This window comes from Saccostrea echinata, unplaced genomic scaffold (assembly GCF_033153115.1).
Source record: "Saccostrea echinata isolate AGI-Se365-2 ecotype Australia unplaced genomic scaffold, CSIRO_AGI_Sech_v1 ptg000034l, whole genome shotgun sequence".
In the NCBI taxonomy this organism is placed as follows: Eukaryota; Metazoa; Mollusca; class Bivalvia; order Ostreida; family Ostreidae; genus Saccostrea; species Saccostrea echinata.
This window is the reverse complement of record NW_026889783.1, coordinates 3,683,914-3,702,064: the sequence shown is the minus strand read 5'-3', so window position 1 is coordinate 3,702,064 and position 18,151 is coordinate 3,683,914. Positions and strand designations below refer to the sequence as shown.

At 34.2% G+C, this 18,151-nt stretch overlaps 2 protein-coding genes across 2 annotated transcripts; both read left to right on the top strand.

Annotated features, from left to right (window-relative positions):
- Positions 1 to 5: 5 nt before the first annotated feature.
- On the top strand, positions 6 to 2,066 carry LOC133199391 (uncharacterized protein DDB_G0283697-like). Its single transcript, XM_061335195.1, has 2 exons — positions 6 to 157; positions 1,385 to 2,066. The coding sequence occupies exons 1-2, from the start codon at positions 33 to 35 to the stop codon at positions 1,980 to 1,982; spliced, it is 723 nt and encodes a 240-aa protein (XP_061191179.1). The 5' UTR covers positions 6 to 32; the 3' UTR covers positions 1,983 to 2,066.
- A 4,629-nt stretch (positions 2,067 to 6,695) lies between these two features.
- On the top strand, positions 6,696 to 17,958 carry LOC133199577 (transforming growth factor-beta-induced protein ig-h3-like). Its single transcript, XM_061335393.1, has 15 exons — positions 6,696 to 6,988; positions 8,466 to 8,540; positions 12,319 to 12,441; positions 12,722 to 12,816; positions 12,968 to 13,164; positions 13,405 to 13,599; positions 13,692 to 13,842; positions 14,075 to 14,212; positions 14,363 to 14,581; positions 14,707 to 14,843; positions 15,053 to 15,220; positions 15,833 to 15,931; positions 16,806 to 16,952; positions 17,126 to 17,216; positions 17,429 to 17,958. The coding sequence occupies exons 1-15, from the start codon at positions 6,831 to 6,833 to the stop codon at positions 17,659 to 17,661; spliced, it is 2,226 nt and encodes a 741-aa protein (XP_061191377.1). The 5' UTR covers positions 6,696 to 6,830; the 3' UTR covers positions 17,662 to 17,958.
- Positions 17,959 to 18,151: the final 193 nt, after the last annotated feature.

The following is an 18,151-nucleotide window of genomic DNA, read 5'->3' as shown; positions in this document are numbered from 1 at the left end:
TTCAGACGGTACAGCAGAACTCAGGAATCAAGATGAAACTTTGGTTGTCTCTCCTGCTGGTGCTGGCCGTGGTCAGTGTTCTGGAAGCTCGGCGTGGGGGTAGGGGACGAGAATGGCGAAGACAGAAGTTCGCCGCACTACAGTCTGGAAGGCACGGGTAAGTCTACCAGATTTTTGGTTTCTAGTTCCTAAATATAAATTATCGGTGGTCAAAAGTGAGAGGGTCTGAGATCTCTTTCGGCAAAATACAATGATACATGTACACTGTTGCTCTGCATGTATTTTGATAGATAAGGGCAGATGGTGGAAATAAACTGTCCTCGAAAATAATGAAAATAAATAATCTGTTCTCAATTGGTAAGAAAAATAAAGAATCTGCATCCCTCCCCCGCCCCCATTAAAATATAGTGTTAGAGTTCGTTTGTTTGATTTTTTTGTTTTGTTTTGTTTTGTTTTGTATTTTTTTTTTTTTTTTTTTTTTTTTTTTTTTTTTGTTTGTTTGGTTTTTTTTTGTGGTTTTTTTTTTTTTTTTTGGTTTTTTTGCTTTTCAAACTTTTTTTCAGGGAAGAAAATGAATAATCTGTCCCCCCCTGATCATCTTGATCTTGGAATAAATAATCTGTCCTATACTGCCATGAAAATAAATAATCTGTCCTTAACTGTCATGAAAATAAATAATCTGTCCCCAAAATATATGCCACCCCTCCCTCCCCGAATCAAAAGGTTGTCCCCTAAATTAAACTAATTCAAATTTGGTCATGTCACCGATCAAAATCGAAATATTTATTTTAAATTAAAGTTTCAAGTACCACAGTGGCGTGGTCGCAGCATTTATGTAGTTCGTCTCTGTTTGAAACGTGTAAATAGTGAACATTCGACTATAAATACTGATATGTAAAATCATGAAACCATTTTTTAACAACCTGCAATGCATGTGTTCGACGAATAGGGGTCAAATCTAATGAGATTTTTCTTGTAAAGTCTTTGTTTGTTTGTTTTTGTTTTTTGTTTTTTTTGTTTTGTTTTGTTTTTGTTTTGTACATATAGCAACCACTGAAATAAAATAAGACTGTAAAACGTGCAAACTACGAAAATCATGTACGAGTAACTCGAATTTTGTACTGAATGTTCTGTCCAAAAATCAAGATCCAGTACCTTTATAATGACCAATACTCTGAAACAATAATCATACATTTTTATACCCTTTACACTCCGATTAAAGATCTATCAGATTTAATGAAAAATTTGGGCTAAAGTACTTTGTAAGATTTTAAAAATCATTTAATGTATTTTCTGTTTGATTTTCGTCTATTCATTTGTTTAACACGTCTTTAAAAATGTTTAAATAATCAAGTTATCAAAGAAATGTTTCTTTTTTTTTCAGAGATCCTATAATGGCGACTGATGATGACATCAAGGACGATGACGACGAATCGGTATATAAAAACGATTGGATGTCAAAGAAACAGAGAAAATGGAATAGGAAGCGCCAAAGGAAAATGAAGTGGATGAAGAAACGTCGTGGTATGATGACAACGGATGATTCAGACGAAGATAAGACAGACGAGGTACAGAACAGTTACGAGGATAATCATTCAATGACCCACAGGCGACGATGGAACGCCAGCAAAGGAAACAGAGGACAGAAACGTCAGAAATGGAGAAAAATAAAGAAAATGAAGAAGTGGATGCATAAGAGACCTTCCTGTTTCTGTCTGCAGACCGAGCAACTAGAGAAGCTCCGGGAGCTGATCAAGAAGGAAGGCCTAGAATCGACCTTCACGATGATCATGCCACCAGAGGAAGATATCCCCGATGTCGATACATCTGATGTGTCTGACGATAAAGACGACGACTTAACTGAGGATGTTGACGATGATGATTTCGATGATAGCGACGAAGATTTCACAGATGAAGTAACAGAATCTATTTATGAAGAACTTCCCGAAGTGACAACAGAATCGCTTGTAATTTTAGAGTAAACCCTGTATTTTCTTTTAAATCTGTGTAAAGTAAGTTTGTTCATGTTATTAAAAAAAATTAAAACTGATAAGAATATCTTATAATTTTTAGATTCCTCTGTTGGCTCGATTCATGTCTTACAAAGACCAGGAAACTGATAATTTTAATATTGAAACTTTAAATGATTTTACAGTAGACAGAATGAGTTACATGTAACAATTTGGATTTTTACCAATATTTTAAAATTGTCGTCCGGGAGATACTTGTAGATGTACAGGGTGAACTGTTCGAAATGAAAACTGGAAACCTAGTAAGATTTGTAGACTAATTTATTTCTCGCTGAGTCGGGCTATCAGAGATAGTGACCAAATTCCAACTGCTGTTTAAAATGATATTAAAAATGTCAAATATATATGAGTAGTATTTGTCACGCCACAGCGAGATCCAGATTTTCGTATGGAAAACTAGATTTATTAATCGTAAACTATACTTTAAGGGGCTGAAACATTGCTCCAAATAGTTTTCGACTAAATTCCTGTTTCACAAACTTGTGTAAAATATGCCTAACAGTGAAAACTATATAATTTACAAGAGCGGAACATGGTTTAATCTGTGAAATACAGTTTTACTATGGTTATCAACTCTAAACTGCAGTTAACGTTTGTGAATCATAGTTACTACTCTAAAATATGGTTTACAGCTTTACAAGATTCCAAATTCACGAGAATCGATAAACACTATTTAACTGTTTTACTTTTTAAAAAAACATAAAATGACAATAAAATCTATTTTGTGCATTTATATGCAAAACTATAGAGTCTGGTTACTATAGTTAGCAAAGGGTTCGTTCATTAATCCTACTTGCGAAAAACCCTAGTTAAGCTTCGTAAACTGTATTTTAAATTGATCGTGATTAACCTAAATAACAAATTTAATTAATGTCATATCTATATTCATTTTGAAAGTCAATTATATGTAATAACGTACTACGAAGCTTAATTTACTTTCATCATAATGAGTTCAGTTGATATGTATGAATGAGCATGTAAACGAACCAAAGTTTAAATATTATTCACACGTGTGTGTTCATTATTTTTTTAGGAGAATACCTTGAAATACAAAAAAAGCGTACATTTTGATATAATAAAAATTTAATTTAATCAATATTTTATCATGTAAGAATGATAACATATAAATTGCTTGGACATCAGGCTTTGCCTAACATAAGTTCTCTTCAAGAGGATCAAGAGTTACAAGTGTTTAGAAGCAATAATTAATTGAAGGGATTGGCAAATGTTGATAAGTGCATAAACAAATATACATCAGCAGAACAAAAAAAAATGGAAGAACTAGATAGAGAGAAAAAAGACCAAAAACAAGCATTCTAAGAGCATTGCATTAGTAATACTGGTCCTCCACCGGCATGTGTAATCTAGTTCCCCTAAAAAAATTTAAAAAGTCGCAACTCCGTAAAAAATCACACGACGTGCAGAAATCAAAAAGGCCATATTTCCACCAAAAGTCATCAAAGCGGATTGAAATGCATACTTGATCTGTAATGCATCAAGATTCACTCACATACCAAAAATCAACTCAATATCTTAAGCTTTTATGGGACAGAATTTAATAACCCGAAATGCCAGCAAAAATTAATCACACAGTTTAAACTTAACAACAAATTATTTACATTAATGTAGTATAAACTTACAACAAGAATCCAAATACATACAATAGGGCTGTGTTAATATATCGAATATTCAATACGTATCGATATTCAGGAATGTATAGTATCGAAAAAATAATTTCCAATACGTATCGGACAGGCAGTTTTCCTTATAATTCTGTATAAAAGCTGGGAATTTCAGTTACCAAAGATTATTTTTAACTGTTTTGAATTAAAACTGGTCAATGATGAAATAAACATGAAGGAGATAGCACATCTTAAATAACTATTACAAAATACATAGACAACTATATTTTAACATGTTATATTAGACTCACCCATTTTTTATCAAATATATGCATTAAATGTCATTTACAAGATATTTTTGAAAGACTTGATAAATAATCCAATATATTGCATATCGCTTTATAAAATATCGTATCGTATCGTATCGAAATATTTTGCTCAATACACAGCCCTAAGTCATACAATAGAGTGGCCGTTACTGTCCGTTACTGTACACACAATCATGGGCGGATACAGGATTTGTGATTAGGGGGGGCGTGGATAACTTCATTTAGGCAGGGGTTCTGGGGGCCGCCTTAAGGCCCCCAGTGGGTCCAGGGCGAAGCCCTGGTGGGGGCCCAGGGGGCGAAGCCCCCGGAAGCTTCTGGGTTTTCGTGTATTTTAAGAGTAAAACCAGGCACAAAAATAGTGGTATTGGTTAGTTATATACCAAAGTATGGCATTATTAATATTAGTCATATCATACTTTGAAAATTTTAGGGGGGGCGTGCGCCCCCCACGCCCCCCCTTAAATCCGCCAGTGACAATGTCCCAGTGAGAGTATATCCAACACTTATCCTACCCCAGTCTCTTTGGTACTCCATGCAGTCTTCTTTTTAATCCCATTCTTCTTATGCATACAATCGGCAGTGCATTTATACATTAACAGAAGAGAATGATCGTTATAACAGACTGAACGTTTTTAATAGACTGATCGTTATAACAGACTGATCGTTATAATCAGAACAGACTGATCGTTATAATCAAAACAGATCAAGAAAAATTTATGAATATCTTTTGGATATCCACTATCATCATAGGATTCAGCCCCACTTAATAGAATATTGCGCCCCGTTATTAGCAGATCTATTTTTGTATTCATATGAAGCAGAATTTATTCTAAAACTTATACATGAGAAGAAGATCACACGTATTTTGGCCTTGAACTCGACATTTAGATATTATCTATTAACAATATTTACTTTAATTCATATGTCGACTCGATATATCCTAGTGAACTTTTAATAAAAGATACCACAGATGTTTCATATTTGGATATTTTACTAGGAAAAGACGTTAATGGTAACCTAACAACAAAACTTTATGATAAACGTGATGACTTCAACTTCTATCACCAACTTCCCTTACTTATGTAGTACCTTATCACCTGCATAATAGGGTTTATATCTTCCAGCTGATGCGATACGCAAGAGCGTGCTCCAAGTGTGAAGAATTTTTAAAACGAGGCAAGCTATTGACAAACAAGTTGATGCAACAAGGATAACAACAGTCTCGTTTGAAGTCGTTTCGCAAGTTCTATTGTCGATACAATGATCTTATCAGCAAATAAAATCTATCATTGTGTCGAATGCTGACTGACGTTTTTCATACTAATTGTTAGGTCATTTTCTAAACACTGAATTGTCTACGGATTTTTCCCGATCATGACGATGAGCACACGGCAGGTGTGACCGGTCGACAGGTGGTGCTTACTCCTCCATGGTACCTGATCCCACCTCTGATGTTTTTTAAAGGTCCTTGTTTGCTCTGCTCCCGATTTGTATTGTTTCAATGGAATTTTGAGCTTGATTACTGTTCGTTATCTCCATATTTCGTGTGAGACTTTGAAGGTTAAATTGTTCATACCTCATACATAAACGTCATTTTGGGATTGAATGTTGACAAAAGTCGGAAACCATGAAAATTGTACATATGCATTCATTTTTGATTGTACACTTCAGTGGTTGAAGATGTCCATTCACTTGTTTCAGCATTGCCGAGACTTGAAACTTCCGTCGGTTTGCTGGTAATAATTCTAGTGGAGTTACAGGTTAAAGTTGTGTGACTGGAAGAGAAACTTATTCAGCTTATGTAATTTTGAGTAATCTAAAGAATCACATTTGGTATATCCCTGCCAAAATACTGATGATGAACTTTTACCCAGTACTAATTGTAACGAGGACTGTTACAGGTGTTCCCCAAATGACTTCCATATTCTCAAATTCTGTACCATAGAATCATTTTAAAAATTAGACATAATATTCGTAATATATACGTTCGTTTCACTTTCTAAGCATAAACCACTTCGATACATGTAAAAGGTGATGACATACATATAATTAGTTACAGATCCAACGTGAGTTTTAAATTCCTCTCTTATTGCTTACTTTGAGAGGAAAAACGGTCCTTGAAATTTGAAGCAATTAACTTTGGATTAGAGCATGACATCCGTGTCATACTTGTATTTCTTATTTATTCTGGTCTAATAATAGGTATTTCTTCCCAAAGGGAAAAAATAAAACTCAGTATCACAACTGTGCTTTATAAGAGGAGGGGAAATGGTTAATATTATACTTAGTATTCATAGAGTGCACAATAGAATTGCATAGTGTTGATCTGATTTTTCGCTCCTTCACAAATACTCACAATCAGTGGCAACAATTACATGTATATATTGTATTCACATATCTTTCACTAAGAAGTAATTTTTAATTCCGTATTACGTATTTATATTATTTGAAATGCAAAAGAGAAAACATCTATTGGTAAAGCTGACAATTGTTTTGATAAATGCACGTATGTCTCACTTTTTTTGCCTATCGTAAACACTCTCTTGCATAATCAAATATTTGCATAATACCATCAGCACTTTCATAAGTAAATACACACATCAAGAGGCCATCAGATCCTTGTTTTCCTCTTAAAACCCCAAAAGTTGCACTCTCCTTTGAGATGGGCTGATTCATAGAGCTGATGTTATAAAACACAGCTTATGAAACCAGTTTTCTTAATGTGCACTACCATCTGTATCTGGAAAATTCTTTGCTGCATGTTTTATTTTGTAAACACTTAAATTAAGCCTCCTGTCTATTTACCCAGTAGCCATAACTGTAGATTGTCGGACATTCTTTTCATTGGGATGTCGCGGTTTTGCTTCTTGTTATGTTTTGTCCTTTTGCTTTTGGTGGCAGACGACATCGAAAGCAGACGTCATCGACGTCACCGTAGCAGATTCGGACGCAGGCTCAGTGATGGACTCCGGGGTCTGAGAAGTCAAATACGTCGCTGGAACCATAGGTAAGAAAATCAACTAATAAGTGAATTCAGTGTGGGAAAAGATTGAAAAGTATTGCTTGTGTGTATTTAAGGGAGCCGACTGGGGTTTTATTGTGTGAAAACTACTATAGAGAAACTCTTTAAAATTATACCATATGTACCTTACACTGACTTCAGTATACATGCCAAGTTTAGTGAACATCTACCGTCTGGTTATTTTTTAGGGACCATCTCAAAATACAGGTACATTTACTATAGGATTATATAGGAAAATACTATTTTTTCGCACTTCGGAGCAAATTATACAAATGCTACTTTCTACTTTTTGCTCAAATTATATTATTTGATGGGTAACACTTATATTGTACATTTTTGGCAAGAAACACAAAATTCTATCGTCTGGTTTCCAGAGGGGGCATCTCAAAATGTCAAAAATCGTGATATTTTCCTGTTTTATGGAGTGCAACAAAACATGACGGATACCACAGATTTACATAAAAAATAATAAAAATGATTGTGAGATTCTCAATTTCCTACGTTTAAAATTTCAAGAGCATCTATTTTATACTGTTTATTTTATGACATAATTAATTACCCCGCTTTAAAGAACTTCGGTTATTCATAACGTCAAAAACACGCTATTACGACGTCTATCTACTCAACATTTGAAAAATTGTTTAAAAAATCAGTTATTTAAAAACGTTATTAGATTTTTTAAACCTTAGATTTCCTAAATTTGTTAATTTTTATAAATTATGTAAAAATAGTTGCTTTAAAGAGTAAATACGCTTATTTTACTATGCTGCGCTAAGTATTGCGCAATGAAAACTCCAGTCGGCCCCCTTAAGATAATGAACCAAAAATTCGTATTTTTATGCCTACAGTGTATAATAATCTTTAGAATGTTATACAATGTATTTGTTCATAGCACATTTAAATATCTTAGTAATGATTAATCTTTATATCTAATTTTTACGGCAAAAGAGTTAAATAAATATAAAGAAAACAAAAGAATAAAGTAAAGCCCAACAATGAAAATCATCAGTCAACATTCGACTTATTGATAGATTGTATTTGCTGACAAGGTCATTGTATCGACTTAAACAAGACTGTTGATATTGATTTCTTGTTTCATCAATTTGTCAATAGCTTGCCTCGTTTTAAAAATTGTTCGTACATAGAACATGCTCAACTCCATATGCAAATGATAATGGTATACAGCGTGCAAAGCCCATACCGCTTGCAGAGAAAGTCGCCATGATAATTGACTAACATATAATAATGTAACAAACTCTTCATCAAACATCAAAGGCATAAAGGTATAGATTAAATTGAAGAAAAATAAATAAGCGTGTCTCTGAATGAAGAATTAGATTTTTTACGAACCCTGGATTTTTCAGAAGCACATTTGATTTAACAATGCAATTTTTTAAACCTCATGGACACATGCGAGAAAGAGAGAATTTTAAGAAACATATATAATCCATCTTTTATATAGATGGCGTTTACCTTGGGCTGACATCAATTTTGCCTTTAACTATGGAAGTGGAGGATCCAGAGATTGGTGGGACGGGTATGTACTGCTTTACAGTTCATGTATAGGTTTACTTCCTTCAAGATGCATATATGTCCATGTGTTTTGTCCTTGAAATCATACTTTGGAGAACTTAAACTTAACAATACAACCTAAAGCATTATAGTATTTATTTTGGACCAAGAACTACGCACGCTAACTCTCGATTCCCGCCTACATTTTACACTCATTTAATTCGATACTAATGGCAATTTGACCGTAAAATCTTTGCTGAATGCAAAGAACAGTTCAATGGTAATTGACTGATAATTTTAATGCTAGTGTTAAATAGTTAACTACCCCTAATTCCAGCTCTGAAAATAAGGTGGTAGACGATATTTTCCATTGAAATCGGGCTTTAAATCATCAACACATTTTAAAGTATTCTTGGATTTGAATAAATATTCCTTTTAATCTTTTCTTATGTTTTACGCATATAAAATCAAACATATATTATTAATAAAATACAATACTTTAGTTGTAAAACGCTTTGAAATTGGTGAAAAAATAAGCATTTTTGTAGTTTTTTGTCTGTAAACATATGTTCCCCCCCCCCCCCGTGAAACACAAAAAGCTCTGGTATGAATTTGTGAAATGACAGTCCATATTACCTGTAATAAGGAATTTTTGTTTCACGGGGGGGGGGGGGGGGGAGAGATGTTTTAAAAATATTTTCCGTTTTCCATTGATTTCTATAGTGAAAAACACAAGTTTTACCCAAATTATAGAGTTATCACTCTTTGTTTTCCCAAAGAAGTAATGTTTTATGAAAATTCATATAAATATCTATATAAATATGAAAAATCATTCAAATATGTTAACTTTTGAAAATTGACTTGGAGGTAGGCGGGAGAACAATGCTATCGTTCGCAGTTCTTTGAACAAAGGATGACTGCACTTAACGCCTGTTTTTGGGTCTTTTTCGGTTGCTTCTGTTGCTTTTATATCTAAACCTTATTTCACTTTTGTATGTTTATTAAAGAATCCTGTCAATTTGGAACCAAATTTAAATCTTAAAATGATTTTAGTCTGTGATACAATAAAAGGATTCAATGTTTTTTGTCCTTACTGCTTTCCAAATATAGTGAATTTACACTTACCTCCCCTTGATTTAACATAAGATATGCATGAGAGGTGGAGCTAACATTGTAAGAATGAGTCTAAAATTAGACTTGATAAATAACAATGACATGTTTGGGAAAAAGAACGCGATCACTCTTTCCAATCTCCCTCTCCATTCTGTATGGCACAAATACTAGTACACTTCTGACAAAGGTTTCAAAACGAAATTAACAATATGAGCACGTCAGTATAATTAAAGCAGATTTTATATCAATGCCAGATGACTTATCGTGTTCGAACACAATATCCTAGTTAGCACAAAACATGCTACCTTACAAGTCACGTGACGGAATTTAGTATTCACAAAGTTACCTGAGGTAAGAAATCACGTGGTGAATTATAATATTCAACATGTCACAATCCTTGGTTACAACACAGAGAGCGAATGTAAGAAGAAGCATTTTTTTTCTCTTTTTAACCATGAGCGCATGTTTGTCTATTAATCTCCTTTTGACACATTATTATTTATGCAAATATACAACTACTGTTAAACGTAGAACAATAGACAAACATGCGCTGACTATGTATAAAGTCCGTAAAAAAGTGGGCGTCCTCATTATCGAACAGAGATTTAAGAAATTGTGATGACCCCTGCCTTTGAAAACAGATTCGAACTTCGTAAATACACACTTTCATTAAACGTAATTAGATAAAGTTGTAGATTGGAAGTTGACCATTCTTGCAATGAAAAGAAAAATGCTTGTTTTGAAAGTTTATTTTGTCGAAAATTTTGCATGTCCTTAAGTGCAGTCATCCTTTCAGCAGTTCTTGATAAATGTTTATTTTATTTACATTGTTAAATTTATGAAATGTATGATATGTCGGTTAAAATCATTAAAACTCCTCACATGTAACACTGAAAATTCTTTTGGCCAAACACTTGTTCCAATTCTTCCCCGATGACTCGTCCACCTCTCTGGGTTGGATTAGTTTGTAGTGGATTCAGAGCACTTGACACACCGCGAGTGTACTTCCTCCGTAGCTACCGTTTTCCCTTCACCATCAAAATACATTAGTATTGACGGTTAGATATACCTACTTTATATGATCTAAGAATGGTGTACTGATTTCGTAGAATCGTTCAGCTGACCTACTGATGGATCATGTATAAGTAATATCCAATGCTGTCCGAGGATCATCTATTTTGTTTATGTTTCACTATTTAGAGAAATCCATTTATGAACATAATTGGGATTCACAACGTAATGAATGCCAATCAGTTTCCTCACACTCTGATCATTTGACCTTTGAACTTTTAGCCATCATTCACGTATTTCATGTAACAAGTAAGAGACTGTAAAGTAAAGCAAACTTATATGTATATTGTTTAAAACTATCAAATTTTTGACCTTCATTTGTATAGACATGGTTTCCTTTTCATTTATCACTTCTTTAAAAAGTTTGAGACTGGTCATATCACGACTACATAATGCTGGGAGGAGATAATCAAACCATCTTTTATAAAACACGTCTTTTTAAAATAGCTGAAAATAGCTGAATACCTGAGCTGAAAGCTTAAGTGAGCTTTTCTAATCACATTTTGTCTGTATTCCGTCTGTCCGTCCGTCTGTCTGTAAACTGTTCATATTTTCGACTTCTTCTCTAGAACCACTGGGCCAATTTCAACCAAACTTGCTACAAAGCACTCTTGGGTGAAGGGGTTCAAGTTTCTTCAAATGAAGGGCCACGTCCACTTCCAAGGGGAGATAATTAAGAATTGGTGAAATTTTGGGGTCATCTTTTAAAAATCTTCTACCCAAGAACCATTGGGCCAGAAAAGTTGAAACTTATGTGAAACCTTCATTACATAGTGTAGATTCAAGTTTGTTCAAATCATGACCCCGGGGGTAGGGTGGGGCCACAATGGGGGATCAAAGTTTTACATAGGAATATATAGAAGAAAATTTTGAAAAATCTTCTTCTCAAGAACAACAATTAAAGTCACAATTAGTCATATTGGTATGGAATCATCCTAAGGTAGTGTAGATTCAGGTTTGTTCAAACATGACCCCCGGTGGTAGAGTGGGACCACAATGGGGGATCAAAGTTTTACATAGGAATATATAGAAGAAAATTTTGAAAAATCTTCTTCTCAAGAACAACAATTAAAGTCACAATTAGTCATATTGGTATGGAATCATCCGGTAGTGTAGATTCAAGTTTGTTCAAATCATGACCCCCTCCCTATGCCCCCCTCCTTCCCAGTGGGGTGGCAGACATCTTTAAAATTCTGTTTTCAAGAACAGCAAAGCCATGATTAGGTAAATGAATATAGAAGCATCCTCAGAAAGTTTAGATTCAATTTCATTCAAAACATGGCACCTGGGGGTAGGGTATGCCTAGAACAGGCGATCAAAGCTTTACATATGAATATATAGGAGAAGAGAACAGCAGGACCATATTGACTCAGGTGAGCGTTGTGTCCAATGGGCCTCTTGTTCTCCTAACAAATCCGATTTGTACTCTCGCATTATGGATATTTCCAGAGAATTTTCTGGTCTGTCGCATCCTCAGATTTACCAAATCATTAAATCGTATAATGATCAAAATTCAAATGAATTCTAATCAACATCCCCTCCAGTAAAACAGAGACATTAAAGTCGTATACTACTAATCAGTCGTAAAACTGTTGTCAAGGTTTTTTTTTACGTTGTAGTCCAAATGTTTGTACGGAAGAAGAGCGCAAAAATGAAACCACGTCAGATGATATCAGCAGTCATCATATGGCGACAACGGTCATGTGTGATGACAAGAAGACGTCCTATATATGTACTAAATCGTAAGTCCATCTTATCACATATCAACAGATCGAATACATGCTAGTGTATATAAAGAAAAAAAATATCATCAGATGTTTATAAGTGTGCATTTCATTGTATTAAATTCACATTCATTTTTTTCAAAAACACAAATATTTGGAATCATATTAAAATGTTAACGTGGATGTGCATATGTGATGACAAACTGTATTGATACATGAACATTCTTGAAAGACATTTGAAAAAAAAAATGGAATTAAAACTATGTTAACATATTGAAACTGTCATTGTTTACAAAAGAATGACGATCAATGGGAAGAAGACAACACTTAGAGAGGTCAAAGAATGTTGCCATGGTTACAGCAGGATTTCAGGACAATACGGGTGTCCAACTTGTAAGAAAATCTTATGAGATCAATCAGTACTGAAATGACTTTTGTAAAGAATCTAGAATTTAGCGAGTAACTTGTACTGGTTTCTAGTCATATAAGTCTGTTGTAAAACTACAAACATTACTTTGTTCCCTTTTAAAATATCTTTCTGCAGATCGTCAGTTACACGATATCGTAAAGACAGCAGAGTCTATGAACTTGACAGAATTCCTTAGAGTCGCTAGGAGTGTTGGTTTGGAGAGTAAACTATATGAGAGCTCTGGAGCGAATTTCACTGTGTTTGCTCCAACCAACGACGCTTTAAAACAAACCCCGACTTTGTCTCCAACCTACGAAAACGTCATACTTAGTGTAAGCTGTTAAATTTCCCCTAGGTTCTCGATACAGTAACAGTTCATGTATTGTGTTCACAGAAGTCTGAAGGATGGTAATTGTTCATTTCAAAAATACCTGTCGCGTTGAAAGAATAAGCAATCATAATTTTTGGCAAGGTTACATGTACAATAATTCTTGTCAGGAAATGTAAAGGACAAAAATAAATTTCTGTTGCATATGCATCACCTTCTTCTGTACGTGATTTTTTTCTATCAGGATATGAACTCTGTCATAAGAATCTCACCACCTGTAAGCACCCTGCTCGTCAGTGATGCTTCGGATCTTGTGTTGGGACACGTAACAGGAGGTATTCTGACCACCACAAGACTTGAGGACGAGCAGACGATAACCTCCGCAAATTCCAAATCTTCCACAATTAGAGTCAATTTCTATGACATGGTAAACGATGGTGTAAGTAGAGTCGATACTTATCATAAACGAAACTTACAAATATATTTGTTTCAATTTGTTTCCCTGATTTTTAAAACTAGTCTGATTTACAGATCATGACTGCCAATTGTAAACGGGTCACATCACGTGACAATCTAGCAACCAATGGTGTCATCCATGTTGTTGAGGATGTTCTGCAGCCAGTAACTAAATCACTGATGGACATCGTAAGCAGCAACCCTCAGCTCAGCTACTTAAAGAAAGGTAAGTGATATTACTGTCATTCTTAAGCAGCAGCAACACACAGCTCAGCTGCCCACAGGTAGTGATATCACTGCCATTCTTCAGCAGGAGAAACCCGTAAGCTCAGCTACAGATATTTAAGACTGCAGGGTGAACCTATCATACTTGTGCTTTGAGATAGTGTTTTACCTTTTTTAATGTATCTTATGAAAGATAATATATTTGTGATTTTTTGGTGCATGTTTACTTTCAGCTATTGGTCGCAGTGGTCTTGGTGTCAATCTTAGAGGTGATGGACAGTTTACCCTCTTTGCACCAACAGATAATGCTTTCCAGAAACTGGATGGAGGACTTTTACAAAGAATTCTAAGCGACCAACGTTGCTTAAAAAGTATTTTGTTAAAATATTCGAGTCATTAAACTTACTAATACTAAACCGACATTTCAGTTGCGTTATTGATTATGCTTCTTTTTCTTTTCAACATTACACAATACAATATGTAAAGAATCCTGTTTGCAATGGTTTCCCTCTTTTTTCCAGAAATTTTATTCCACCATCTTCTTCCAAATGTTATTTGCTCCTCGGCTGTGTCGGATAAGCACAAGTCTAGAACGAAAAATCAGTTGTCTAATTATCTCCGTTTGTCACGTGATCAGAATAACAAGTACTTCGTGGAAAACGCTCAGATTGTCGACCGTGACGTCATGGCTACCAATGGCGTGCTTCACCTGATTGATGATGTTATTCTTCCAGATGAAGGTCCAGACAATGATTATTAAATATTTCGAATCCTTCTTTTAATCGTACAGTAGCATGAGTGTTGCTTTTTAAAGTGGTTAGTGTTTCCGGATTTTATAATGAAACTTCTTAATTTTGATGTACAGCTTTAGGGGTACTTCATGCTCTACAGAAAAGAAACATTACTAGACTTCCGGAATTGGTTGTCGAAGCAGGTCTCAAGAAATCTTTTGAAACGGCTGACAATATTACCGTACTAGTGCCAACAGACGAGGCGTTCTCAGTAAGCTATGATCGATACTGCACTGGTTCTCAGTAAGCTATGATCGATACTGTACTGGTTGGGCACAGTAATATCTTTACAGCTTATAGATAATTGTGGAAGGCAATTTTAATTTTTCCGATTTAAAGTTTTTATTATTTCATTAGAACTATATGTATACATGGACAATACCAATTTAGTAATGTTGCCATAAAATTATCCGTCCACAGAAAATGACGGAGTTTGCTGCGAAAAGACTGAATGAGTCAGAGACAGCACTGGCTGATGCACTCCGTTATCACGTGATACCCACTACGTCTACGTGTCGCGCTTATGATGGGTACCAGTTTCCCACGTGGAACCCAAGAAGGAACCTTACTGTCCACAGAGATTTCTTGGTAAATTTACTTTAAACTATACACCGAACTTTGGATCTTTTCCCCACCATTGATAAAGCAATTTTCAATCAGTCACTGTAGAATTTGCCATTAATCAAGACAATAGTACAGTACACTGTGTTTTAAAAACAGATGTTAATTATCAATACATCTGAATCAGAGGCTAAAGAAATATTATTATCGCAACGAAGTTTGAGGAAGTTACCCAAGTAATACTTTGTATCGGGATCGATGTGCCCTTTTGGAGGAGATGCTGCCCGTTGCGGGTCCCTTTTCCCCCATTTGTGTTGTCAAAACTTAATACATTTTTATCTACCCCGAATTCTATAAACCAAGTCAAAGTTGTCAATTAAATGATTTTGCATACCTTTGTAGAGAGAAAAATGTTACTTTTTAGAATTATATGATTAACTTTTGTGCAGTTTCATTTTGCACTTTTCATTGAGAAAGAAAAGAATGTCGACAAAATCAAGATGCATCATGTAGGCTACTGCTGGTTACAATTCAGATCTGGAAAGCCGCACATAATTGAATTGATCATTATTCAATATGCATGTAATTGTGTTTTGTATCCCTTTAACCACCTCTATATTTTTTTTTCAATACCACCAGTTTCCATTCCATGGGTACAATAGAGAGACTATACAGTGTGCTACTATTTTGAAATCCAACATCCAAAGCTGCAACGCCGTTATTCATCTCATAGACAAGGTTGGTAAGCTGTTTTGTTATTATTATTTTTTACTGTTCAATGATTCATTTTTCTTACTCAGTATATCAAAATAATTGATTAGTTATCAAAAAAGGCTTTTCTCTAGGGATATTGCTACAAAGCTCTCCACAGCTTGAAAAAAGTAAGTAGTGACATTGGATATGTGGAATATCGCAAAAGCAAACACTGACTCTAAAGCAATGTCAGTATTTCAGGGAAGAAAATTTTATAGAAAATATATTCGTTTGAGAGGTTTTATTAAAAAAAATTGTAGGCGTTTCAACAATGATAACTATAAGGTATTTCAGACTTAATCCTAACTAAAATTTACTTTAGTTAGCTATAGTTAACTGTAGTTTACTAAAGTTAACTATAATAATAAAAACTTATATCCTATGATTTACTATGAAACTTTACTCTAGAACTTTTTCAGAGATTTTAAAACTTAAAATACCTTATATACGATAACAGTGGTGTAAAATTTTAAAATAATGTTTCAATATACAAGTAATGATTCCATTTATTATTAAAAATGTGCATGTATGAATTGGAGAACATAAGATATTATATTTTTGAATCCATGGTAAGAATGTTTCAAAATTGATTAACTATAGTAAAAACTTTGATTTAATATAGTAAAACTTTGTTACTAAATTAAACTATAGTTACATTGTATCTATGGTATTTTTTCTATGGTTAATTAATTGGATGTATCACTTTTGCAACATTTTTTTCTTTCGTCCATGAAATAACAAAACTCTTCTTTTATATGACAGAATGACATACACACAGACACATATACACAACCGAGACTGGATTATCCACAGATGACAGTACATGTATTTTTTTTTTATTTCATCTTCAATGTTTCAGGTTTTGGTCCCACCAGTCGGTACCGTTGTTGATGTGCTTGAAGTGGACAGTCGGTTCACAGAATTCGTTCGCTTGTTGAAAAACTCCGGTCTAGCTGACCAGTTACAGGGAAAAGGGCCATACACAGTGTTGGCACCAACAAACGAGGTTAGATTATATATCCTTGAAAACAATTCCAATCTTTCATTAAAATGATTTTTAAGTTTGAGCACCTATTAATCTTCCTTATATTAAAGTACTAGTAGTAATATGTACTATTTACATAGAAACATTTACATTTTCTTCAAAATGAATTAAGTCATTTATTACTCAATTCCTAGGCATTGAAAGAAGTTTCAGAGAACGATTTGAAGGAACTGGAAAGTCGTAAAGAAAACTTGCAAAGTTTAATCAAAGACCATATCATTAAGGGTATACCTCTCCAAACATTCAATTTGTTAAATGTTTGATATAATAAATTTATAGGATTTTCTTTCTAATAATTAAATAAGTTCACATATATATATAACCGTCTTGTGTGGGAAAAAGGGAAACGTTAAAAGATTTTGGTAGCTATAATACACATACCTATAAGTAACGAATATATATGTATTTTGATTAATCATTGTGCTTTTTTTTCTTAGGACACCGTTGTTGCTCCCAAATTCAACGGTACAGTGACAGATTTAGTATATTCACCAGAAACTTGAGGTCAGTGTCAGGAATGACCATCGCTGTTGAGAAGTCCAGAGATCAACTCACCGTGGGCTCCGCAAGCGTTGTCGAATGTGACATGGTCGGGACAAATGGAGTTGTCCACGCTATCAACCAAGTCTTACAAGAAGAAGACTATTACGATCCCTTCGACTTCTGGTAACGCGTTTTCTGTTGAGAAGCACCACTGGCGAGCATTTTTTTTCACGAGTGTTTTACATCCATAGAAGCGAACGATTTAAAAAAAAAACATTTCAATAAAAATAAAAAATCTGCATTAAATATGTGAAGCAAAAAAAAAATCTGTGATTTTTTCGTTTCATGGCATACATTTTGATAGGAAAACCTTTTTCTTTACGTGTGTGTGTGCTTTTGTTAGATTTTATGTAACTTTTTATTGAATGTCCTTGATAACATTGACGATGGATATGCAAATAAAACATATTATTTTCTCTGTAAATCATTCACTCTCTAGCCGCACTCAATTTTGTTGATTATCTTATGTCGTGTGTTTCTCCAAAGCCGCGGAAAACATTCAGTGTATACTTCCTTACAATTAAACTTTTGACTCCTCGGCATCAACATCCTTCTATGTTAACCCAATCTCGTAAGTGTTTGTTCAACTAGATTTTAAATTAACTTTGGGTCGAATG